At 45.3% G+C, this 24,720-nt stretch overlaps 1 protein-coding gene across 2 annotated transcripts in view; it reads left to right on the top strand.

The window, feature by feature from the left end:
- The first annotated feature begins 2,795 nt into the window (after window positions 1-2,795).
- SLC39A6 (solute carrier family 39 (zinc transporter), member 6) overlaps window positions 2,796-24,720 on the top strand; it is a 26,278-nt gene continuing 4,353 nt past the window's right edge. Inside the window, exons 1-8 of one of the 2 annotated variants that reach the window (XM_015406430.1) lie at window positions 2,796-3,506; window positions 8,524-8,704; window positions 9,018-9,187; window positions 10,407-10,616; window positions 13,013-13,109; window positions 13,711-13,779; window positions 20,008-20,385; window positions 23,912-23,992. In XM_015406430.1, the coding sequence (XP_015261916.1) occupies window positions 2,796-3,506; window positions 8,524-8,704; window positions 9,018-9,187; window positions 10,407-10,616; window positions 13,013-13,109; window positions 13,711-13,779; window positions 20,008-20,385; window positions 23,912-23,992 (1,897 nt within the window). The remainder of the gene's footprint in view (window positions 3,507-8,523; window positions 8,705-9,017; window positions 9,188-10,406; window positions 10,617-13,012; window positions 13,110-13,710; window positions 13,780-20,007; window positions 20,386-23,911; window positions 23,993-24,720) is intronic. The other variant, XM_015406431.1, reaches the window with a different exon arrangement.

Below are 24,720 nucleotides of genomic sequence, written 5' to 3'. Positions count from 1 at the left end.
AAAGAAGACGGCGACGGCAAAGGATGAGATGGTTAGACAGTGTCATCGATGCAACGAACATGAAGTTGAGCCAACTTCAGAGGACGGCGGAAGACTGGAAGGCCTGGCGAGATCTGGTCCATGGGGTCGCGAAGAGTCGGACTCGACTGTGCGACTGAACAATAAAAAACCCCCTAAGGGCCTGGCGTGATCTCGTCCGTGGGGTCGCAAAGAGTCGGACTCAACTGTGCGACTGAACAATAAAAAACCCCATATTTGGGTTACTATGGAAACCCTGGGAATCTGGGAAAGATTGAAGGTCAAAGAAGACAGGGACGGCAAAGGATGAGATGGCTAGACAGTGTCATCGATGCAACGAACATAAAATTGAGTCAACTTCAGAGGACAGCAGAAGACAAGAGGGCCTGGCGTGATCTCGTCCGTGGGGTCGCAAAGAGTCGGACTCAACTGTGCGACTGAACAATAAAAAACCCCATATTTGGGTTACTATGGAAACCCTGGGAATCTGGGAAAGATTGAAGGTCAAAGAAGATGGGGACGGCAAAGGATGAGATGGTTAGACAGTGTCATAGATGCAACGAACATGAAGTTGAGCAAACATCAGAGGACAGCGGAAGACAGGAGGGCCTGGCGGGAGCTGGTTCATGGGGTCACGAAGAGTCGGACTCGACTGTGCGACTGAACAACAACAACAAAAACCCCATATTTGGGTTACTATGGAAACCCTGGGAATCTGGGAAAGATTGAAGGTCAAAGAAGACGGGGAGACCATGAATAGGTATTCTCAGCTGTTGTCCTGACCTGGATAGCCCACGCTAGCCTGATCTCAGAAGTTAAGCAGGATTTGGCTCTGGCTGTTGTTTGGATGAGAGACCTCCCAGGGAGGCCAGGGGCGTGAGGCGCAGGCAGGCCGTGAGAAACCACCTCTGGACATCTCTTGCCTTGAAAACCCCAGCCAGGTTGCCATAAGTCAGCTTTCCGCCACGACAGTCTCTGCTGTATAAAAGCGAAATTTTTTGAAAATGCATCATCACAGAACTCTTCTCTATGACAGCAAAACAGATCGATCACCTGTGGAATATGTGCTCTTATAATAATGCAGCCATCCAAAATCCCTGTGTGTCCTTTGCTTTGTTTTTTCATTGAACACAGTTATTACCCTTTGATCCCAGGGGCGTGAGGCGCAGGCAGGCCGTGAGAAACCACCTCTGGACATCTCTTGCCTTGAAAACCCCAGCCAGGTTGCCATAAGTCAGCTTTCCACCACTACAGTCTCTGCTGTATAAAAGCGAAACTTTTTGCAAATGCATCATCACAGAACTCTTCTCTATGAAAGCAAAACGGATCGATCACCTGTGGAATATGTGCTCTCATAATAATCCAGCCATCCAAAATCTCTCTGTGTCCTTTGCTTTGTTTTTTCTTTGAACACGGTTATTACCCTTTGATCTTTTTAAAGAGATATGCACAGGTTTTTCGGTAGGAGGGAGAGGTCAAGGACAAAGCATTTATTGTTGAGAAAGACACATTTGTCCACAGGTAAAATGTTCTTGTTCAGAAAAACTGCTCTGTGGCAACTCATTGTAATTTTAGATTTCTTCCTACTATCCATATCTACATTAGGTATAGTATGAGATCTACTGGTAACCAATGCGCCCTCTAAGCTGTGGTGTGAGCAAAAATTCTGCTGTGTGAGCTCCTGGCATTCAAGTTGTGAGCGAGCGATTTGACTGCTGCATCAATCGGTTTGCTCTGGAGCTGAGGCAAAAGTGTGTGAGCCGGAGGATAAAAAACTGTGAGCCAGCTCACGCTAACTCAGCTTAGAGGGAACCCTGCTGGTAGCATGAATATTTTCCTCCTGTTGTTTGCAATCAGAGGTGTCTGCAGTCACTGGAGGGAAAATGTTTGTATTCTGCTCTGCCCACCTAGTTTCTCTTCAGCTGCCCTCAGACTTCTGAAGTTCTTTGTGGTCTGCAGTAACCCGTAATATGTTTCTAGGCACAATTTACAATAATGGCATTATTCCTTTTGCGGGTATACCCCCCCCCCGTGCTTTCTTTCACATGACCCTTCCCTCCAGTTTAAAGTGTGCCTTTACTGATTTTTTTCCTGAGGTTAAAGCTTCTGTTTGAATGGATAAACATTAAAAATTATTTTTAGAGCAAAAAATTTAGAATAATTTTTATTGTAGCCCACTTTCCTGTGTTTTCCTTTAACTCTTGAAGGATTATTTGTTATTAATGTGAAATTTGGCTGCACTGGGTCATATGACATGTGTCTTTGAAATTCTGTGAAAGGAAGCTTGCTAGATGTATTTTGGCCCTAAAAAGCAACTGGGTTTTTTTTTTGAAATGAATCTGGCTAGGATGGGGGGGTGCACTCTCCGATTAAAAATGCTCCTCCAAGAAAAGACAGGTACCTGTATTCCTGTCTCACCACCGGAGCTAAAAGCAGTGCTGGGGAGGAGGCATTTTCAGTTATGGAAATCACATAGTGGAGAAAGGTTAAATCCTACCTTCCCTGGTGTCATGGCCCCACTGCATACTGCCCCTTCCAGGCAGAGAAGCGTTGCAGAATTCTGGTCATGGAACATCGATACTGCATACAGTTTTACCAAAATGTGATGGCTTAAGCAATCTGCCATTGGAGTTCTCTGCAGACTTAGAAGTCATTTAACACTTTAAATTTGCAGCAGTTTCTGTAAAATACTCTCTTTGATTTATACAGAGTGGGGTACACACGGACAAGTTTTTAAACTCCTTTGTTATGTCTTTCTCTAATTATAGGGTTCTGGCATGGAGAATAAAGTGTATGCGACTTTTCTCTTCTCGCTTTCCATATTGTTTTGTGAAGCTCGCCACAATGGCTTGGAACAATCCACCACCGTGCAAACTCCAGAGAACCTCCTCCCTGAGAAGGCAGCTGGTATCAATGTTGATTTGGCCGTGCTAATGCAGAGACATCATCTGCAGGAACTCTTCTCTCGTTATGGGGAGAACAGTACATTGACCATTGAAGGGTTTAGGAAATTGCTACGTAACATGGGCATTGAAAAGATTAAAAGAGTTACCATAGACCACGAACACCACCAGCATCATCATAAGCACGTTGCACCGGATACAAACTTGGAGAAAACAGGTTGCCCCAGCGATGAATCTAGTGGTGTGGGCAAAGATCTCCGGAATAGCCAGACAAAAGTTTTGCCTGGAGTAGAGACCACTAAGCACCACCAGGGCTCTATGAATAGCAAGAGCACAACAGTAACCGTAATAGCATCTGCTTACACCACAGCCACAGAGGGCAACCCTCTTCTCCAGCATTCTGAACCTGTAGAACTGAAGACTTCGCACACAGGAGGACTCCACAGCCCCAGTCCCAGCCTTGTCCTGGAAACCAGCAATATGAGTCTGCTTGTAAATGGAAAAGCAAATGAATCCTTTTCTGTGAGGGAATCTGAAAGGGGAAGTTACATGTATTCTAAAATAAGAAAACCAAGCACACAAGAGGTGAGACTCCATTTGCTGTACTCTGAAATAGTACTTTTAAAGGAAGCCGTAATGCTTGATGCAGACTTCATTGATAGTTGCTTAATATTTTATGCAGTGTGTTTCCACAGCAAAACTATATAAGGATCAATTCAGATGTTATGGTTTTTCAGATACATGAGCTGTTCCTGGATGTGCTTTGTTGGAATTAAATATATTTATGTCATTTAAGACCTGTTATCATTCTGAGTTTCTCCAGTCTGTGCATGGGTCATTTGAGGGTGTCAGCAGTCCACACACTATCTTTTTCTCCTGTATGGTATCTGATAGATGTCAACCTTGATGTCTGAATTGGTCCTTAGTGGCAATCCCTTTCACACTCTTTTGTCTTACTTTCTTTGCCTGCATTTGTACTCAATTATTTGATCTCTTTGTGTCCTTTGAGCTAAAATATGGCACAATAGGTCGTGTATTGCGTTACTGAAAATTCAACCCAGGAAATGGAAATCTAGTCCAGGGACATTATTATATATCCCAGTATGATCATCTTTGGTGTTTTCTTGGTGATCTTGGACTCCTGTTTTATGCCTTCTGAGTTCTAAAGGGTGGTTAGTTTCTAAATTTTGAATATATTGCTCAAAACACTTTTTTCTCTCGTTAAAGAACGCCTTTGTCTCTGGGAAATTAGGGCAGGTAGTCTTCAGAGTAATGATTTTTCTGAATATCTTTCCCTGTGTAGCAAAAACAGAGGCCCCTGCCACACGGCAGGGAAAAGACGGGGCGAAGCACGGCTATTAAAAGCCGCACCAAAAAAGAAACGCCCCGGCGGGATCCCATGGATCCCGGTTGCTGCGCTCCGTTGCTCCCCGGCACGATCAGAGGCGGGGGAGAAAGACACTAGTCGGAGGGGGAGGCTGCCGTACTGCGCATGCTCGAGCATGCACAGTACGGCAGGGGGGCGGGGATGCGACGGCGGCAAGACGCGCCGCCGATCCCATGGTCAGGATGAAGCGCCTCAACCGGATGAACCACCGAAGTAGCTGGTTCATCTTTGACGCGCTTCATCGGGGGAAGGGCCAGGTTGGAGGCGGGAGTGCGACGCCAGGCAGATGTTGCCGTGGGATCGCGCCCGTCTGATGCGCCTCCGATCCGGCCCGCTCCCGGCCCAAACTGCCTCGTATGAACGGGGCCAGACACAGTTAATTTCAGAATTGAGGGACCCCCTATCATATACAGAATAGTCAACCTTGCAGATTCACAAAAATTGCTAGTCCACAAAAATGTTCACTAGGCTATATGGCCTTGCTTTAACTATACAAAATATGTGCAACTTAAAAGGCTCCCTATGTTGTTTCTTGAAGGAACAATTCAGTCTTCATGAGGGCCATGGACACCATGAATAAAAGGTCTGAATCACTGTTCCAGTTAGTATAACGTTTTAACTTACAGTAAATAATGTATTGCAATGGAGACTAAGCTAATTAGTTTACATTTTTGTTCAGAAAATACTTGAATTAGAAAAATGAAAACTTGATCCCAACAAGTATTTACATCCTTCTCTTCTTTTTTAATGATTTAAATTACACTGATTTAACATCAATCCATCCTGTTTCTAAAATTAATCCATAGATTTGCATTTCAGGGATTTTATGCAGCGCCTTTCCAACACCAGAAATACTAGATAATATTAGGTAAAGTTCTTGCTGTTTCATAATTTGAGTACTCATATTCAAAGTTATGAAATGTGGATTTGTTATCCCTGATTGCATTCTGTTCATCCTTTGATACTTGCCATTAGGGTGTTCAGAGAGGTGAAGGAATTACTTTTGTTTGTTCTTTTAATGAAGACTTATCCGTGAAGTGTTCTGTAAAGTGCTGCTGATCATTGGTGTGTGGCCTGGAGGTTTGCATTTTTCCAGCTAAACCATACTGAAAGGTTCTGAGACCATAAAATTAAAGAACAGAGAAACAAAAACAGCTTCAGATGAATAGCTTCCTTAATGAAAGACCCACTTTAACTTACAGCAAGGCAGTATACCACTTTGTGAAACGCTATTTATCAGGCGTCTGTAAATACATTTACTTGTAAGTCCCTGTGGTTATAGTTTGAGTTACTGACAAAAACGTTTCTCTTACTGGAGGGCAGAGAACACTAAAATTTCAATTAAATCAGCTTACACTTTCCCTCAAGAAAAGGCAAACCTCTTTGATATTTGCAGCCTGTGTAGGTAAGAGCTGAAAGCAGCAGGAACTTAATGAGCTCTGGGTTTGGGATGAGAGGCGTCCTACGGAGGACAGGTAGGGAGCAGTGTTCCCTCTAAGCTGAGTTAGTGTGAGCTAGCTCACAATCTTGTAGCCTCCAGCTCACAGACTTTTGTCTTAGCTCAGGAAGGAGGGCTCCAGAGCAAACTGATTTATGCAATAGCCAAATCACTGGCTCACAACTTTAAAGCCAGTAACTCACATAGCAGAATTTTTGCTCACAAGACTCCACAGCTTAGAGGGAACATTGGTAGGGAGGGCTATTTTTGTCAGAAGCCGCTGGCAAATTCTGGAATCAAGCTTGTGGAATGAAAACAAAACAGACTTCCATGAAAAGTGAGCTTAAGTACATCGAATTAAGTACTTCTCGGTTGACAGCTTTTGGTTCCTGTTGGTCTGTGAGTTTCTTTTGCCTGTAAACTTGGCCTCATTATTTGAAAGAGGATAGGAGCAGTCTGAACCAAGCACTCCATAGAGTCCCCTTGATGGAGCAAGGAGACCAACAGAAATGTTTATAGAACTCTGCATTACTCTGTCTATCTTTAACATTCTAAGGAAGACTATGAGACTGAGGATTTTTCTGTGGAAGTCATAGACCATTTGTAAGGGAGGCATTTTGTATTACTGGCTTTACTGGTGCTGGAGCATATCTGGAGCTTTCAGGGTACTCACACTATTTAGTAATGCCCAGTGGGAAAGCAGCCATATTTGGCTCTGTTAAAACTTAGTAACCAAGCTAGTGACAGTATGTATGTTGGTGTCTTTTGGCACAGTGGAGACCTAAAAGGGAAGGGAAAAAATGTGCTCTTTTGCAGTTGACAAAAGATTTTGAAGTGATTCTTGCTCACTGCAAGTGATAAGGCTATTCACTCTGTTGAGTTGACACGTTGTGTCCTATAAAAACTCCCTGTGATTGTCATTTCTGGACATTAAAAACATTACTGCCCCCCCCCCTGGGAAAATAGGTTTCCTAGGCGAGTAAACTTCCTCCTGCTCTGGATTATTTCTTGTTTGGGATTTAACCAGAGAGCCCAGTGCATCCATTGCAACGTTCGGGCAGTCTGGAACTGGCCACCCATTTCTGCCTCACTTTCCCCTTTCTTCCCTAGTTTGGTGTCGTGGTGTTTGGTGTAGTTTGGTGTCGTGGTTAAGTGCGCGGACTCTAATCTGGGAGAACCGGGTTTGATTCCCCACTCCTCCTCCACTTGCACCTGGCTGGATGACCTTGGGCGAGCCATAACTCTGGCACAGCTGTTCTTGAAAAAAAGAGCAGTTTGTGTCAGAGCTCTCTCAGCCCCACCCACCTCACAGGGTGTCTGTTGTGGGGAGGGGAAAGGAAAGGAGTTTGTAAGCCGCTCTGAGACACCTTTGGGTAGTGAAGGACGGGGTATAAATCCAATCTCTTCTTCTTCTTCTCTACTCTATTCAGCATCTGAATTTCAAACCTGTGACTGCTTAGTCGAATGCCAAGGTTCTTGTGCTCACCCGGTGGGATTTTTGTCTCGTTTTCTCATGCTGCATGAGAAGCCAGTGAGAGCCAGTGTGGTGGTTAGAGTGTTGAACTAGGACCTGGAAGACCCAGAACTGAATATCTGCTGAGCCCTGGAAACCCCCTGGGTGATGTTGGGCCAGTCATCTTCTCTCAGGCCAGCCTCCCTCACAAGGAGTGGAGACGGATGTGTCAGTTGTTTGGAATCCCAGTTGGGGAGAAGAGCAGGATATATATAAACGTCCCTCTATTTTAGCCTGTCGTACACCACTACAGTGGGCTGCTGATGGGGAACGATGACCTGATCCTATCACTTTCTTGCCTCTCTTTCCCATTGGCGCACACTGAGGTCCCTGAAATGTTGTTCCTGAGTGGTCAGGGCAGGGAGCCCATCCTTGGCTGCAAAGTGGGAGTCTGCAAGTGGGAGAGGGGGACTCCGTAGTAATAACCCCCTCTTTTCTTGTGCTCACCCGGTGGGATTTTTGTCTCGTTTTCTCATGCTGCATGAGAAGCCGGTGAGAGTCAGTGTGGTGGTTAGAGTGTTGATCTAGGACCTGGAAGACCCAGAACTGAATACCTGCTGAGCCCTGGAAACCCCCTGGGTGATGTTGGGCCAGTCATCTTCTCTCAGACCAACCTCCCACACAAGGAGTGGAGACGGATGTGTCAGTTGTTTGGAATCCCAGTTGGGGAGAAGAGCAGGATATATAAACGTCCCTCTATTTTAGCCTGTCGTGCACCACAGTGGGCTGCTGATGGGGAACGATGGCCTGATCCTACCACTTTCTTGCCTCTCTTTCCCATTGGAGCACACTGAGGTCCCTGAAATGCTGCTCCTGAGTGGTCAGGGCAGGGAGCCCATCATTGGCTGCAAAGTGGGAGTCTGCAAGTGGGAGAGGGGGACGCAGTAGTAATAACCCCCTCTTTGGATACTCCTCTGAACATCTGCTTGCTAGTTCTGGAAATATCAAAGAACAATGGCTATCGAGTCCAAGGCCCTTCTGACTCATGGAGTTAATTGCATGGTTCTTTGAATTCTCCTCTGTGTATGTACCTACTCCGTGCTAGAAATGCGTGTTTAAACAGCAGTGCATTTTGCTTGAGACTGCATAATGAATACAGTTAATGAACAGTGTAGCTGTAAGTTCTGTCTTAACTTGTTTGCCTGCTTTTTATGTGCTTTTTAAAAAATACAACATTTGAAGCTCCCCATTTCATTGACTGTAGCACTGCTATGAAGTCATGTTTATGTATGTGCTTAAGTCTCCCGAATATTTTCTTCTACAGTGCTTCAATGCATCAAAACTGATGCTTTCCCATGGAATAAACACACAAGCTATGTTGACAGCTACAGAATTTAGTTATCTTTGTCCAGCTATTGTGAACCAGATCGATGGCAGATACTGTATAATCCATGCAACCAGTGAAAAGGCAGAGTCTCCTCCGAAAACATATTCATTGCAAGTCGGTAGGTTTGTTGAAGTTCAGTTTTCTTGCTTAAATATGATTACGTTGTTTTGTGCTTCACTAAGAGCAAAAATGTTGAGGAAGAATTTAAAATCAGCATCTTTGTTTTAGCGTCAAAGGGCAAGGAACACTAGGAAGTGAGATTCTCACTTAAACTAACTGGTAACGTACAGTCACATGAATTTTATAGAACTCTTCCTGTGACAGAATGCTTGCAGACTTTAAAAAGATGTGCTTGTGCCAGATTATGCATGGATGTTCGGGAAAGGAATGCTTGGCTGAAGCACTTAAAGATTTTTTACTTTCCTTTTCAGCTTGGATTGGAGGATTTATATCCATCTCTATCATCAGCTTTCTTTCATTACTGGGGGTCGTATTGGTGCCACTTATGAATCGTGTATTTTTCAAATTCCTTCTAAGTTTCCTTGTGGCATTAGCAGTTGGTACCCTAAGCGGAGATGCTCTTTTGCATCTCCTTCCACATGTAAGTACTTTTTTCTTTTCATCTTGAATTACTTAATACGTGTCACTTTGGAGCACAAGGCCGTTTTCGATTGGGGGAAGACTTTAAATAAGGAAAGAGACCATAGTGGCAGTCTGTCAGCAAGCTGCCAATTAGTTTTATGTATTTCTGTATGCCATGTCTATGCCATTAATCCCTCCCGTTTATTCCCTGGTTCGTTTAGGCCCATGTGCGCATGCTTAATAGTGATATGGAGGCAGCAGCTTGTTATATGCATTCCTTTCTATGAACGCTAGTGTTGCTTGAAACGGAGTTATCTACAAGGCCACAGGTGTGGAGCCGGAGCCGCTTGATTAGAGAATGAGAAGCAATTAATTGTTTAAGTTTCAGGAGCAGTTGATTCTCAGGCTTTAGGCGCGAGTTTCAACGTACCCGTGAAAGCAGGAGCCAATGTTATCGGTTAGTGCTTGTATGAATCTGTTTATTATCCCGTGCCCTGACTTTCTGAGTCATTCCAAACAGTCCCTGTGTTCCAGCTTCTTCATTACTTCAATAAATATTACTTTGCTACAAACGTGTATTCGATTGAACGTGTGGGGATCCGGACACAGTCCTGCTGGTAGCAGCAGGCCTCAGTGAAGCATACTGAAGCTACTCTTGGAGCAAACTGGTGGCAAATGCGTCTTGAAAGTGTGGAAATGAGGGATACAAGAAAACATCCATTCATATTTTAAGGCTTGACTGACACAGCTGACTTCGTGATGGCCCAAATGGCCTGAGGATGGTACAGCCGTGAAGACTCTCCCAATCCATCTTCGCTATTCTGCCCACCCCTGGACCACACAGCATTCTGTGATGACGCTGTGCAGCTCACCATGGTGGTGACGCACTGTGCCCTCTAAGCTGAGTGAGTGTGAGCCAGCTCACAGTTTTTTAGCTTCCGGCTCACCCATTTTTGTCTTAGCTCAGGAAGGAGGGCTCCGGAGCAAACTAATTGATGCAGTAGCCAAATCGCTCACTCATAACTTTAGTGCCAGGAGCTCACAAAGTAGAATTTTTGCTCACAAGGACTCCACAGCTTAGAGGGAACACTGACTAGTGTTAGCAGCCACTCATTCAGCAGTGGGGCACCAACGTGAAGGAAATTGACCTTGACATGCTTCCCCTGTCAATCACATCTCCTTTTTTACATGGGAGGCTGTCTGCACTTAACCTTGTTCTCCTTTTTTTCAATCTTTAGTCTCATGGAAATCATCATCATCATGAGAAACCATTAATGGAGCACAGTAAAGACCCTCCATTGAGGCATGTCGTCTTCCAAAGTGTAGAAGAGAGTGCTTATTTGGATTCCACCTGGAAGGGCCTCACGGCGCTTGGAGGACTCTATTTTATGTTTCTGGTGGAGCATTTGATCACTTTAATCAAGCAGTTCAAGGACAAGAAGAAAAAGGTAGGGCAAGGGTATTGTAAATAGAAACAAGCTGTCCCGTTTCTGAGTACTGGTGGGCGGCTCTCATGAGGCTGAAATGTTGTACAGCTTTTTATACACCAGCTCGCTAAGCACAACTCTCCCGCCTGTGGGTTTGCCTGGTTTCTTTTGTTCGGGTGGAGCACGCATGGAGACAGTCCCGCTTGAGCACACAGCTCTTCCCTTAGCAAAGGTAGCTTTAGCCTGATGGCAAAGGTGGTTTAAGTGCCACTGATTTCAGTCTGGAAGTTTTAAGCTTTTGTTCGTGCACTTCGATTGAAACAAATGTAAGTAAGTATTCGTGTTAAGTCATTTTTTGTTGTAAATTCATGTTTTATGAGTACCAGTTTCGAAAGCCTATGTTTAATCTTTTCCATCTCTTCATGCAGCATTTAACACAAAAGTAAGGTCTGCTGTAGTCAGTAGGCATTACTCTCAGATAAATGTGCACAGGATTGTAGCCTTGATAGGGGGTGGAAAAAAGGAAACTCAAATTGGGTTTGACACTCGGGATAATAACAGATAGGAAAGTGTAAAATGGCTGCTGTAAATACTGTAGCCTGCCATCTTGTGTCCAACTGCAGAGTCCTATGGGACTGAGAGGCATGTTAAAATGTTGCTGTATTAAAAACTAATTTAATGACTGAGTTATATAGAGTTTTCAAAGTGTAATAACATCTCATTTTTTCTTGTCCTTATGTTTTCTCAAATGGTAGCTTGTCTTCGGGGCAACTGCCCCTAATTTAGAGTCTGGATCTTAGTCTGATTCTGTCGCTGCACCTTCTTCTTCGCTTTCATTGGTGCTATCTTCTTTCTCAGGTTCTTTCTCCCCTGGTGGGTGACTGTGTAGGTGCAAACATTCTTGTGCCTTTTCAACAGAGTCAATTTTTTCTTTCTTGTCCATAAATCTGAAGATTGTGCCTTCGGGTGTCAGCCATCTGTAGGGAATGCTTTTCTTTTGTAAAAATAGTACTAGGTCTCTGTATTTCCTCCTCCTCCTTATTTCAAATGGTATGCCCTTTAACACTTTCATTTCTTTGTCTTTAATTTTCAAGGTAGATACACTTGTCGCTTTGAGAATTTGGTCTCTCACTTGTCTTCTTGAGAATCTTACGATCACTTTCCCTGGCAGATTATTTTTCCTTGTAAATTCTGGATAAGATCTATAGATTATATCTATTTCGTTTTGTAGTATGTCCGCTTTTATATCTGCCAAAGGGCCTAATGCATCACACACAGTGTGTTTCAGATTCTCAGTCTTATCTTCAGGAACACCTTGGAACCTTAAGACATAGCTTGCTCTCTCCATTAGTAGCTGTAACAGTTGAGACTCTTCCATCAAACTCTTTTTTTCCATCACCTGCAGTTTCCCCCCCAATTTTTGGGTGTTGGCATCCACTTTTACTTCTTTTTCAGTTTTGTCTGTTTTTTTTGGCTATTTCAGCCAGTTGCAGTTGCTGTGCATCAAATTTGGCATGCAATGCTGTTATTTGCTCCAGCAGGGGTCGCAGTGCTTCTGTTAGCATCTTTTGTAGCTCTGCAGTTGTGTCCTGTCTAGAGGCAGGACTCGCTAGTCCAGCAGGTCCGACAGGAAGTTTTGGTTTCACTTGTTTTCCCTTCTCATCCTTCCTCGTGGGCGCCATTTTTAGAGATTGTTTACTTTTTATAAAAGTTATCACAGTCTCTGATACTCCTTAATATGCTTGGTAAGTTCTTAAATGCTTATTAATTCAGTCTATCTTGCTTCAATCGTTCACTCCCCTTATTGTTGTAGCTTAAAATCGCTTAGCCTTTCTTATCGGGGGAGAGTCCCCCACCCCTCGCTTTTAAAGGGGAGTTTCCGGCTTAAGTTTTCGGTGGTTCTTGCTTTAACTCAAACTCACAGTTCGACATTGAACCCGCTTTTCATTTAGTTTCGCTCGGCCACCAAGCGCTTCTTCTGGTGTGCGATTCCTTTTCCCATACGGGATGCTCCACATCGGGACCTTTGGGGCATGGAGGAGCCCCCCTTCTCTGGCCGGGTTGCTGGTGGAAGAGCTCACTCTAGCGCCCCATGGCTAGGAACCCATCGCAAGGATTCCAGGGGTGGCATGGACGATTGCGCCCCCTCCCATCCGCGGGCTCTGGCTACTGTCTCCCGGAGGTCCAGAGAGAAACAGCAGCCATGGCGAACGCCAAAACTGGAAACCCAAATATGTTGTTTCTTGACACTACTTCCATGAAGTTGGCATGAGAGATTTTCCTTCCATACTTAAGATTTGGGGGGGGGGGTCTGTTCCTTCTACATTGCTGTCAGATGTATAGCAGTCATATGTATGTTGCATTCAAGATGTGTACCTAAAAATGTTAATAACTTTATTATGTGTTCTTGGAGTTAGAAAAAGAATGATGAAGATGAAGCAGAAATCAAGAAGCAGCTGTCTAAATATGATTCTCAGCTTTCAACAAATGAAGAAAAATCAGATGCAGATGATCGTAAGTTGCAGTAACTGGTTGCACAGCTATTCCATTCAAAATGACTTAAGTTCTCTTTATTTCCTAAGGTCTGATGGTGACGAATGCCCCTGGCTAAGTAACCTAATGGTTCTGTGAAGTGAAACTACTGACACACAGTAGAAATTATCTGAGATTGCTGAGTTGGTAAAGTCAAATGATTGACAGTCTGTCTTATACCTGGTGTTGTCACAAATTGCCTGTTTATGGGTTCTGCCTTTCCAATTCTGATTATTGATGATGGCGAAGTTCAAAATTGGGGTGCATATAATGGTAAGCTTAAGACTGGATAATTCTTTTTTTTTTTTTAAAGAGAGGTTACATCCACAGTGAGCAGAATCAGTATTCCACCTGAATTAACAAACGGCTTGTAAGGATCTCCTCCTGGAATCATCCCTTCTTGCCACCACCCCCTTGCCTTTCTGCTAGCTTACCTGGCTGCAGGAACAAAGAGGCCTACATTACTCTCTGGTACTTAAAATGCTGAAATGACAGTGTTTCACGGATCATGGGGCATACCGTTCTCCAAGCTATCCAAGTACTATGCAGTATAACTTTTTTTTTTAATCCCTGCGCATTCCAGTTCCCTGGCTCCTGGGATGCTGCTGCATTGAGTGTTCCAGTTACCGGGAGTCTTGGCTCTCATCACTAGGTAAGCTTAGGAGGAAAGGAAAGGACCCAGGTGTTTTAAGGGGTTCGTTATTGTCAGTAGGAGCTGCGGTGGCTCAAGTGGTTAAGATGCTGAACTGCAGGCTGTGGAAAGTCAGTAGTTCAGCAGTTCGAGACTCGAGTGTGCCGCATGACGGAGTGAGCTCTCGTCTCTAGTTCCAGCTCCTGCCAACCTAGCAGTTCGAAAGCAAGAAATTGCAAGTAGATAAATAGGTACCACTTCGGTGGGAAGGTAACAGTGTTCCGTGCGCCTTGGTGTTTAGTCATGCCGGCCACATGACCACGGAAACTTCTTCGGACAGCGCTGGCTCTTCGGCTTTGAAACGGAGATGAGCACCGCAACCCTAGAGTCGGACTTGACTGGCTTTTGAGCAAGGGAACCTTTACCTTTACCTATTGTCAGTAAGTCTCCAACTTTAGAACGGACTTGGAAACAATACTCCACGGGTATGTGGCTGACTTATTTGAAAACAGCCCATGTTATCTGAGTCCATTTTGAATCAAGTGGTTGAAAAGAGAGGATCACCTTTTTACACAGTTGCAGTCTTATTTTGCCCCTTGTCTTGTGGTGACTGTACCAAGCGCCAGCCGTTAGAGTGTTAAAGGAGTCATCTTAGGAAGCTAAAGTCCATCTTATGAGAGAGATGGAAAAGCACAGCAGGAGGGACCAGTGAACTAAGAGACGAGGCCTCCATAACGTTGGAGAAAGGGGTCCAGCCATAAAAGGTGGCGATGGTACGAAGACCAAAACCAATGGGGGGGTCCGTAGCATCCTCAGCGGGGGCCTTCCCACATTGCAAGAGGCCTTGCAAAGCCCTCCTCTCCTGCCGTAACTCCTGCAAAGCCCTCCTCTGTGGTCTCTGGCCTGCCACGCTGTCAGGAGCTCAGCGGTGCCCTGCTGCCCCAAAGCTGCCCTGCTGACCGTCAGAGAGGCCGTCACCATTCTTACCGGAGAGCGGAAGGGAACGGAGCCCCATACATGACCCCTTGCTCAGCTGTGACTCACAGAGCTCAACCCTTGGGCAGAAAAATGGTTTAACCTTTGAATCTTTTGAATCTTGGGGGATGCCTCTGGTAACCAGGTGGTTGTTTTCCTTAATGATGATGCTTGTTATGTCATAGCGGGCTCAAGTGCTTTACATGCAGTATCTTGCTGAATCTTGCAGTTAAGCTGTAAAGCAGGTCCTGCAGAGCTGAGATTAAATCAGAGGGTTGAATCCCATGGAGGAACCCCCCTCCCCACATTGTTCCTGGGGGTCCTCTGTCCTCTAGAAGCAGCATTTCAGGCTACAGTAGAAATAGGGAGGCAAGAAAGTTGTCTTCTGTGGACGGAAATCCCTTCAGTCTGAGGAAATTATTGGTGGATTCAAGTCAGGAACGTCCTGATTGTTCATTGAGGTATTTAGCTAGCGTACTGCAGCAGGTTGAAGCTTATACAGTGTCTGTACAGCTATACGCCTGTAGCTTTGTAAAAGTGGTTTAATATGATAATTCAGAGTGGTTGAAAAATTGAAGCTGTGCTATCAAATTCCTGTTGACAAGTCAGTCTCAGCATATATCACATTCCCAACAAAATTATAACTGCCAGACAGATTGCATATAATCCCAATGTCAGCCTCGTTAAGGGAATTATATTGATTAGTCCTTTAGCATTTGTTTTCTTTTAGCCCATCCTGCAAAGATATTGTCAGCATTATTTATGTTTGAAGTTATCAGTGCCACATGAAATAATTCAATTGCACTGGAGGATTAATGTGAGATCATTGCTGATTTCTAGAATAAATCATTGTGATTTCTAGAATAAGTGCCAGTCCTACATTCCAAAATTCCTAGCACTATCTAGAATTATGTTCAGTCTAAAAATATATATTGAAAAGGTGGTGCAGATTGATTAAATCAACAAAAAATACTGTGCTGGACAACATTACAAAAAAGCTTGCTTTTTTCCTAATCTGACTGTATTGATTGGTTCTGTCTAACCATTATGATGACATATCAGTGGCTGAAATCTGGATTAATAAATGGTTTGTTCATCATATTGCCAGGATCTGAATAGCAGTGGGGACAAAGTATTCACCGTTCATGGTGACATTATCAGTGCTCATAGATTCTAATACTGTTGGAAGAACCAATAGATAGAAGTGCACTAATCTGGGTGGTTTTTGTAGCTGCCATTAGTCTGTGGGACACTGCCATTGAGTTGGCCCCTTATGAGCTACGAGTACACATAGGGGCATGAGGGCACGTGCCATTAGCTTGAAGGAATCTCATTTTGGGATTGAAATGAAGGGTTGGAGAATCAGACCAAAGTAGATTTAGATCAGGAGCCACGGTGGCTTAGAGGTTAAGACTCTGAGCTGCAGATCGAGACCCTCGTGCCATGTGATGATGTGAGTTCCTGTCTCTGGCCCCAGCTCCTGCCAGCCAAGCAGTTTGAAAGCAAGAAATTGCAAGTAGATAAATAGGTACCAGTTCGGTGGGAAGCTTGGGCATTTAGTCATGCCAGCCACATGACCACGGAAACGTCTACAGACAGCGCTGGCTCTTTTGGCTTGGAAACGGAGATGAGCACCACCCCCTAGAGTCGGATTTGACTAGCTCTTGAGCAAGGGAAACCTTTACATTTCGATTCAGGAAGTTATGCTGATTACATGGTGGTGTTTTACTAGGGCAGCAATTGTGTCAAAAGTGTCAGTAAAAACCAAATTAGTTGATGTAATTGAATTGTGAAGAGCTGGTAATAGAGCAGGGCTCAGTTGCTTGAACCATGGGGGAATCTTGTATAAACCAGCAAGCAGTAAAAAGTGGGGGCAAACTGACTTTCTGCCTTTGTTCATTTCTGCGGTTTTAAAGTTTGTACAATTTCCAGCCTTAGGAAGACATATTGCTGCTCCCGGGTGCCTCTGTTTTCCATAAGAGATTAACCGTTTAGTCTTTATTCTGTGGTCACATTGAGTCTGAACATGCAGCTGAGAAACGTATAGGCACTGCTGGTACTTTACAGGCGCTAGGAGCAACTTGTGCTTTCTCTCCGTTTTCAGACTTTATTGAATAGTGGAGACAGCAATTCTGAAAGCATGCTGGGGAACTGGCGGACATGACCTCTGCTGAGTAAGAGTAGTGTTGGAGATCTCCCACAATTTTTCTCCTGTGGTTTACTGTTTAGGTATCTTGGGCACTTTCTGTCTTCTACGCATGCAGCTAAAAGGTGACTCAATTGTCCTGGCATGATGAACTGCCCCAGCGGTTGCTACTGATTCTCCAGCGTACTGTCTGCTGAGGGGCTCTGGAAATCAAGTTCAGAGGTTTTTTCCCAACAGTGCGTGAATCTGGCCTCCTGCAATGTATTACTTGCAAAGGAAATTCAGATAGATGTGACTATGTGGATGAGATCTTGATTTCCAGGAACCATTTCGCATCTGTACAGGATATGTTTGTACTGTGTTTTATACTAATAAGCGATGTCTCTCAGGATCATATTGAAAATTACTTGCTCTTCTTTAAAGGCAGTAAAGTGTTATTGAATGGTTTTGAGTGGTTCATAGCGGCTGCTTAAGGCATGAGCAGTGCGTGGAATTGACTATTAGAGCTGCTTCTAATATATCTTGATATTAATAACCCAGTTTTCCAATGCAGTAGTGTTTCGCTTTCTGCACAGGGTACATTTTTATAGTGCCTGATCGAATACAGTTTGCTGCTTGCTTCGTATTTACATTAAAGATCACATTTTCAGGCATGTCCAAATTTTTAGGACGCTTGCAATCTTGTGCAATAAAAAGATTGTAGCACTGAATGTTGCCTCGGTTGACTTTCTAAATAGAAGACGGATTTGTAAGCAGAATGAATAAAAAAGAAAGTGTATAGTGTTCTTGCATTTACATATATTAATGTTTGTTCCCCATAGTATTCGTTTTCCTGCTGTGCATGTAGACCGGGGGGGGGGGGGCGGCCTTTCACCCTCATTTCACTCTGCAAAGGATTTTGTGCATAATATGAATGCACATTATCCTGCTGGCTTTCCAGGGAGGCAGCATCAAGCCCACAACTACACCATTTGAAAACTGAGCCGTTAATAAGAAGATACGTTAGAAGCAGTTGTTTCTCTGTCCCGTTCTCTTGTCCCTTGGCAAAAGTGGTCGGTGGTGGGGAGACCCTTTCCCTCCAGTGCTACTGTACTGTGTTGAGGAAATCTGGCTCCCAACCAGCTTTGCTGATTACTCCAGCAACTCTTCCCTGACTTAAGAAAATAAGCCCCTGGCCTGGATAGCCCAGGCAAGCCCGACCTCAGAAGCTAAGCAGGGCCGACCCTGGCAAGTTCTTGGAAGGGGGCCGACCTCCGAGGAATACCAGGGCCAGGACACAGAGGCAGATAATATTAAAGCCACCTCTCTGAAATGTCCTAGCCCCACTAGGGGTCACCAGAGGTTACCATGACTTCCAGGCTTGCAAGTGCATATGCGTGCGCATGAACATACACACACTACCGAAAAAGGGAAATGGCCGTTACAGCAATAATATATAGCCTGACTCGGTTGGTTCTGGCTGTGAAACTGACCGTGGAAGACAGCGTGGCAGGGATTGCTTTGTGAGAGGTGGCGGTCGGGCCCAGGCCATTTCCCAACAAGTGCTCCCTGGTGCTTCTGATGGAACATGCTGCATTTCTGGATACAACAGTGGGGGAATATTTGGTCCTCCAGAACAGTCCCCCCGGCCACTTTGTTCACATCACCACTAGGGGCTCCTACAGTCTCAATGTCAAACAGGATGTTCTCTCTCTTTTATGATGTTTGTTTTCGTGCCTTTGTCCTCTCTCTTTGGGCCATCAGGAGGGATTTTTTTCTGGAATCAGACCTTCCTCGTGACCTTTTTGCTGCCTCTTGTCCAGGCTGCCTATCCTGATAGCAGAATTCAAAGACTTTTAGCTTTTATTTTGCCTCCTTTAAAGTCTGCATTGCAATCATTACACGTCTATCATTTCTTTTATAAATGTGTTGAACTTCTTGCCCAAAAGAGAACATAGTTGGGCTGCTTCCTTCTCAGACCCTAACCCTAACCCTAACTTCCTCAAGAGTTGGTGTGTTCTTGTTAGGAGCAAAGTTTTGTGCTTTTGTGGTGAGATTATGAGTTTCAAGTAGGATGCCTTTGGAGACCAGCCTTGTGGACAAGCCGTTCTCCTCTGTCCTGATGCGCCCTGGGGCTCCTTCACATGGGGTCAGCCACTTGCTTCCTCTACATAACCCTTGCTGTGCGAAGGATTACATGAAGGCATCCAGGGGTGAATCAGTATGTGTATGGATGCAGTCCACAGGGGCAAACTGCTTCCAGTCACATGGGCCTCCTAGTCAACATACTTACAGAAATGCCTGTTGGTGGCCAGGCGATCTATACATATGATAGCCCTAATCTGTGGCTTGAAAAACGTGTGCAGTGGGACCACCCAAGGCCATGGTAGAGATTTCTGCAAACCTGGGGGGACCTCTAGGGATGCAAAAACCATCTGAAAGTAAAAGGGATATGTGTAAAAAAAATTAAATTAAAAACCTTAAGTACTTTGGTAACTGAGATCTTGCAGGAAGATCTCATGAGATATTTCGTTGTCCGTTTGGGTTACAAAGGCCGCCATGTGCCAGAAGGGGCCCCTCTCCCTAGCACCGGGCAAGAAGTTAATGGATGTGGAAGCAGGGAAGGGAGTTGGGGGGGAGGAGAGCAAGAGAGAAGTGGGGCGGGGGGGGCAGAAGGAGCGAAGGAAGGAAGTGGAGCAAGCAGACAGTGGGCCGAAAAGGCAAGGAGGGTGAGGGGGCTGGGTTAAGGGCAGGAGTCAAGCGGCAACTGGGGCCGGCAGGGTGGAAGCGAGTGGAGTGGCTGGAGAGAGCGGGCGATGGCCATGGGGAGGTAGGGCTGATGCAGGAGGGAAGGCCCTTCTGGGGGAGAGGATGGGATTCCCAGGGAATTCTCCTCACAAGTCCCCAGACGTGTATTCATCTATCGCCCGAAGCACACTGATGCTCTCAGTGTAAACCTGGACATGAGAGAGCCTGTGTGATCGTGGGCCGACAACAAGAAACCTCTAGACCTGGGTCAGAAATGAGGGTTTCATTTTTTAGAAACTGGGTATTTAAACGCTGAAAATGTTGCCGTCTGTAAACTGGAAAAGACTCTGTCCCTCTCTGCCGTTAAAAAAGGGGAGAATCTTTTTTTTTCTTTTATCAAGGACCTGAAGGCGACTTGGGGGCAGATTGCCAAGACGCATCCAATTTCCTTTCTCAGAAGCCAGTATTGCAAGAAGAAGAAGAAGAAGAAGTCATGATCGCTCACTCCCACCAAGAGGCTGCTGACCATGAATATGCCTCCCGGGGATGTCGAAACAAATGCCACTCCCACTTGCATGACACCCTCGGGCAGTCCGATAGCCATCATCACCATGACTACCATCATATTTTGCATCACCATCACCACCAGAACCATCACCCGCACAGCCACAGTCAGCGCTATTCACGTGAGGAACTTAAAGATGCTGGGATAGCCACTCTAGCCTGGATGGTAATTATGGGGGATGGACTGCACAACTTCAGTGATGGTCTTGCCATTGGTGAGTTGCAGCTTCTGGCTTTTGTAATTTTTCTCCAACTGTGTGTGGGTTCGTTTTGCTTCTGTACTCTGTCCCCACTCATCATGCCTATATTGCAAGGGTAGAATGACGGATCGGGCATATAGAGATCCTCTCTAGGCATAGGAGGCCTTGCATCACTATGGCTTGGATCTAGCATAGAAATTTCCCAGGGCATAAGGGGAAGGTATTTCTGCCAGTTCTGCTACACACAGCAGTCCAGAATTCCCCCCAAATGCTGCTAATGAGGAGTTCTGCGGAATAGTGGGGGTTTTTTGGGGGGAGGGGGTTCAGCAAAAATCATCACCCTTCTTGAACCTGCAGAAATTGTAGATGGATTCCAAGCTATTTTGTACATATTTGAGTATACAATTGTGTTCCTGGTTATTGTTGGTTGTTATTGGTATTGTCTAAAAATGTTGTTGTTCAGTCGCACAGTTGAGTTTGACTCTTCACAGCCCCATGGACCACATCACACCAGGCCCTCCTGTCTTCCGTCGTGCTCCGGAGTTTGCTTAATTTCATGTTCGTTGCATCAATAATACTGTCTAACCATCTCATCCTTTGCTGTCCCCTTATTCTTTGACCTTCAATCTTTCCCAGCATCAGGGTCTTCTCCAGGGAGGGCTCCCTTCTCATTTGGTGACCAAAGTCTTTGAGCTTCAGCTTCAGTATCTGGCCTTCCAGGGAACAGTCAGGGTTGAATTCTTTTAGGATTGACTGATCTGATCTCCTTGCAGTCCAAGGGACTCTCCAGCACCAAAATTCAAAAGGATCTATTATTCGGCGCTTGGCCTTTTTTATAGTCCAACTCTCGCAGCCATACATTACTACTGGGAATACCATTGCTTTGACCATACGGACCTTGGTTGGCAGGGTGATGTCTCTACTTTTTATTATGCTGTCTAGGTTTGCAATCGCTTTCCTCCCAAGGAGCAGGCGTCTTTTAATTTCATGGCTGCTGTCACAGTCTGCGGGGATCTTGGATCCCAGGAATGTGAAGTCTCTCACTGCTTCCACGACTTCCCCTTCTATATGCCAAGGAGTGATGGGGCCGGATGCCATGATCTTAGTTTTTTTGATGTTGAGTTTCAAGCCAGCTTTTGTGCTCTCCTCTTTTACGTTCAGCAAGAAGCTCTTCAGGTCCTCTTCACTTTCTGCCATTGGAGTGGTATCGTCTGCATATCTGAGGTTGTTGATCTTTTCCCCAGCAATCTTAATTCTGGCATGTGATTCATCCAGGCAGGCATTTCACATGATGTACTCTGCATATAAATTAAATAATCAAGGTGACCATATACATCCTTGTCGTACTTCTTTTCCTATGCTAAACCAATCAGTTGTTCCATATCCGGTTGTAACTGTCGCTTCTTGACCCTTATACAGGTTTCTCAAGAGACATGTGAGGAGGTCTGGTACTCCCATCTCTTTAAGGACCTGCTATAGTTTGTTATGATCCACACAATCAAAGGCTTTAGCGTAGTCAATGAAGCAGAAGTTTTTCTGGTACTCCCTTGCTTTCTCCATAATCCAGTGAATGTTGGCAATTTGATCTGTAGTTCCTCTACCTCTTCGAAACCCAGCTTGTACTTCTGGCAGTTCTCTATCCACGTACTGCTGAAGCCTAGCTTGTAGGATCTTGAGCATGACCTTGCTAGCGTGTGAAATGAGTGCAATTGTGCGATAGTTTGAACATTCCTTGGCATTCCCCTGCTTTGGGATTGGAATGTGAACTGACCTTTTCCAATCCTGTGGCCACTGTTGTGTTTTCCAAATTTGCTGGCAAATTGAGTGCAGCACTTTAACAGCATCATCTTTTAAGACTTTGAATAGCTCAGCTGGGATACCATCACCTCCGCTACCTTTGTTAGTTATTAGGGATATGCATTTGGTTTTTCTGAACCAAATGCACCCCTGAAAATAGCCCATTCGGACCCCTTTCGGGTGGCTGCGGGCCAATTCAGATTCTCTGATCTGAATTGGCTTGCCGCCGAATTTCGGCTGCAATTCGGCACCATTATGAAGTCATTGGTGAAAACATAGGGTATATTCTGGGGGCTGGAGGGCAGGGGGTTTGAGGGAGAGGCTCCAAAGTTGCACGGTAGCTGCTGGAGCCTCTCCCCAAGATACCCACCAAGTTTCAAGAACATTGGACCAGGGGGTCCAATTCTACGGGCCCCAAAACAGGTTGCCCCCATCCCCTCTATTGTTTTTATGGTGGGAAAAAAAGTAACTATGACCAGCGTGTTCTCTCTGTTAGCCTTTGCCCTGCTTCACTTTGTTCTCCAAGGCCAAACTTGTCTGTTATTCCAATTACCTTTTGACTTCCTACTTTAGCATTCCCGTTCCCTATGATGAGGAGGACATCTTTTTTTGGTGTTAGTTCTAGGAGGTGTTGTGGCTTCCCGGGTGGCTACACAGAGGAAGCCACCTCTGAACACCTCATGCGTTGTAAAGCGAATGGCGTCTCCATAAGTCAGCTGCAACTTGATGACGCTTTACACACGTACATCTAACCCTAAACGCGTTTACAGACAGTGAGGCCCCTGGATTTGAGTGGGAGTGAACTGTTATCAATGCTAAACACTTGTTTGTTATTTTTGTTTGTTTGTTTTTCACATTTATATCCCACCCTCCCCAATGGGCTCAGGGCGGCTAACAAGGGCAAGGTCATTAGCCGTGCCATAATTAAAACATATAAAACATAATAAGAACATCCAACACTTAAAAACAACAGTGCTCAATCAATTACAGATATCATAAATCCAAGATGGAATCAACATAGTTCCAGGTGGTACTCCCATGGTATTTGTGCCCAATGGCGACGGCTTATCGGATCTTCTTTACGTTTTCCAGGTTCTTCCTCAGGGCTTCGTCGATACATCCTTTAAGATACCATGACGGTGGTGGTATAGTAGGGGCGGCGGCTCCTACTCAAAGGCCTGGCGGAAGAGCTTCCGTCTTGCAGGCCCTGCGGAACTGCATGAGGTCCCGCAGGGCCCGGATCTCCCCCGGGAGCTCATTCCACCAGGTAGGAGCCGCCACCGAAAAAGCCCTGGCCCTGGTCGCAGCTAGTTTGGTGTCCTTGGGGTCCGGGATGACCAACAGATTTTGGGCCCCCGACCGTAGTGCTCTTGGGGGGGAACATGTGGGGAAAGTTCTGAGATAAATTGGTGTACTCTTTTAACCTGGCTTCATGTGGCTTATGTAAGAGCTCCCTTCCTCCCAGTTACCAGCTGCCATTCCTGCAGTTAGGGGGCCTTCCACCATGTCTAAACACAGACCACCCTAAGAATTGAATGTCTTTTATTCTCTTACGTATATCTGTATTTCAAATCACTTACTATAAGCTGTATGAATTTGTATGCATGTCCTCCTTGCAATATGGTGACCAGAATTTATACTCCTTGTCCATGGTTTTGCCAGCCCTTTGATTTTTATGGAAGTGTTCAGTTGCATTTCTCAAGTGAGATGACGTCTCCAGGATGTGTTCTTTTTCTTCACCCAGGTGCTGCTTTCACTGAAGGCTTATCAAGTGGCTTAAGTACGTCCGTTGCAGTATTTTGTCATGAGTTACCACATGAGTTAGGTAAGAGATGGACACTAGTACACAGTCGCTTCTTAATCATTGTCATGCAGGGCTGTGGGTAAGGGCTGCCCAGGTTGTGCATCTGCACCAGTCAGCAATGCGTGGCCCATCAGTTCCATCCGGAAGCCACGGGAGCTCTCTTCAGAGATCCCTGCTTGCTTCTGGGTGTGTGATGCTGCGTGACTTTTCTGGTGTGCTCCTGTCACTCCCCTTTAAGCTTTCCTGGCATGGACCGGAGTGTGAAAATGGTCTTTCATCTTGTGGTGCTCTTGAGGAGGGGCCCATTGAAGGCCTCTTCCGCAGATGTTCCACAATCTTTCTACAGCACGTAGACCCCCCCGGGGTATTGTTTTCCATGCCTTAACAAGTCTGATGGCGGGGTGGTGGTGGTGTGAGCAGTCAACCAACCAGGGAAATTCCACTGCTTTAGCTATAAGATTAACAGTAAGTTCTTATCCTTCAAGATTGATTTAGTATTGATTGCACAAGGGAATGTGTTTCTTTCAGAAGCGTGTTCAGGGATGAGATGAGGAAATGAACCAAAACGTCCCCTATAAATAACTGCTAGTTACTAAAATATAATAAACTAGGGAGCAAAACCCGTTGTGGATGAAGACAACGGGCCCTAGGAAGGGTGGGTGGTAGATAGAGCTCAGCCACTGCCACCGCCCCTCGCCTGCTCCCCCCCGAAAGCCTGGGAAGGTGGGGGGGGGTGTGGAGCAGCAAAA

Source organism: Gekko japonicus, unplaced genomic scaffold (assembly GCF_001447785.1).
Source record: "Gekko japonicus isolate JY-2015 unplaced genomic scaffold, Gekko_japonicus_V1.1 scaffold3303, whole genome shotgun sequence".
In the NCBI taxonomy this organism is placed as follows: domain Eukaryota; kingdom Metazoa; phylum Chordata; class Lepidosauria; order Squamata; family Gekkonidae; genus Gekko; species Gekko japonicus.
The sequence above is the reverse complement of the archived record's forward strand: the minus strand, read 5'-3'. Positions and strand labels throughout refer to the sequence as shown.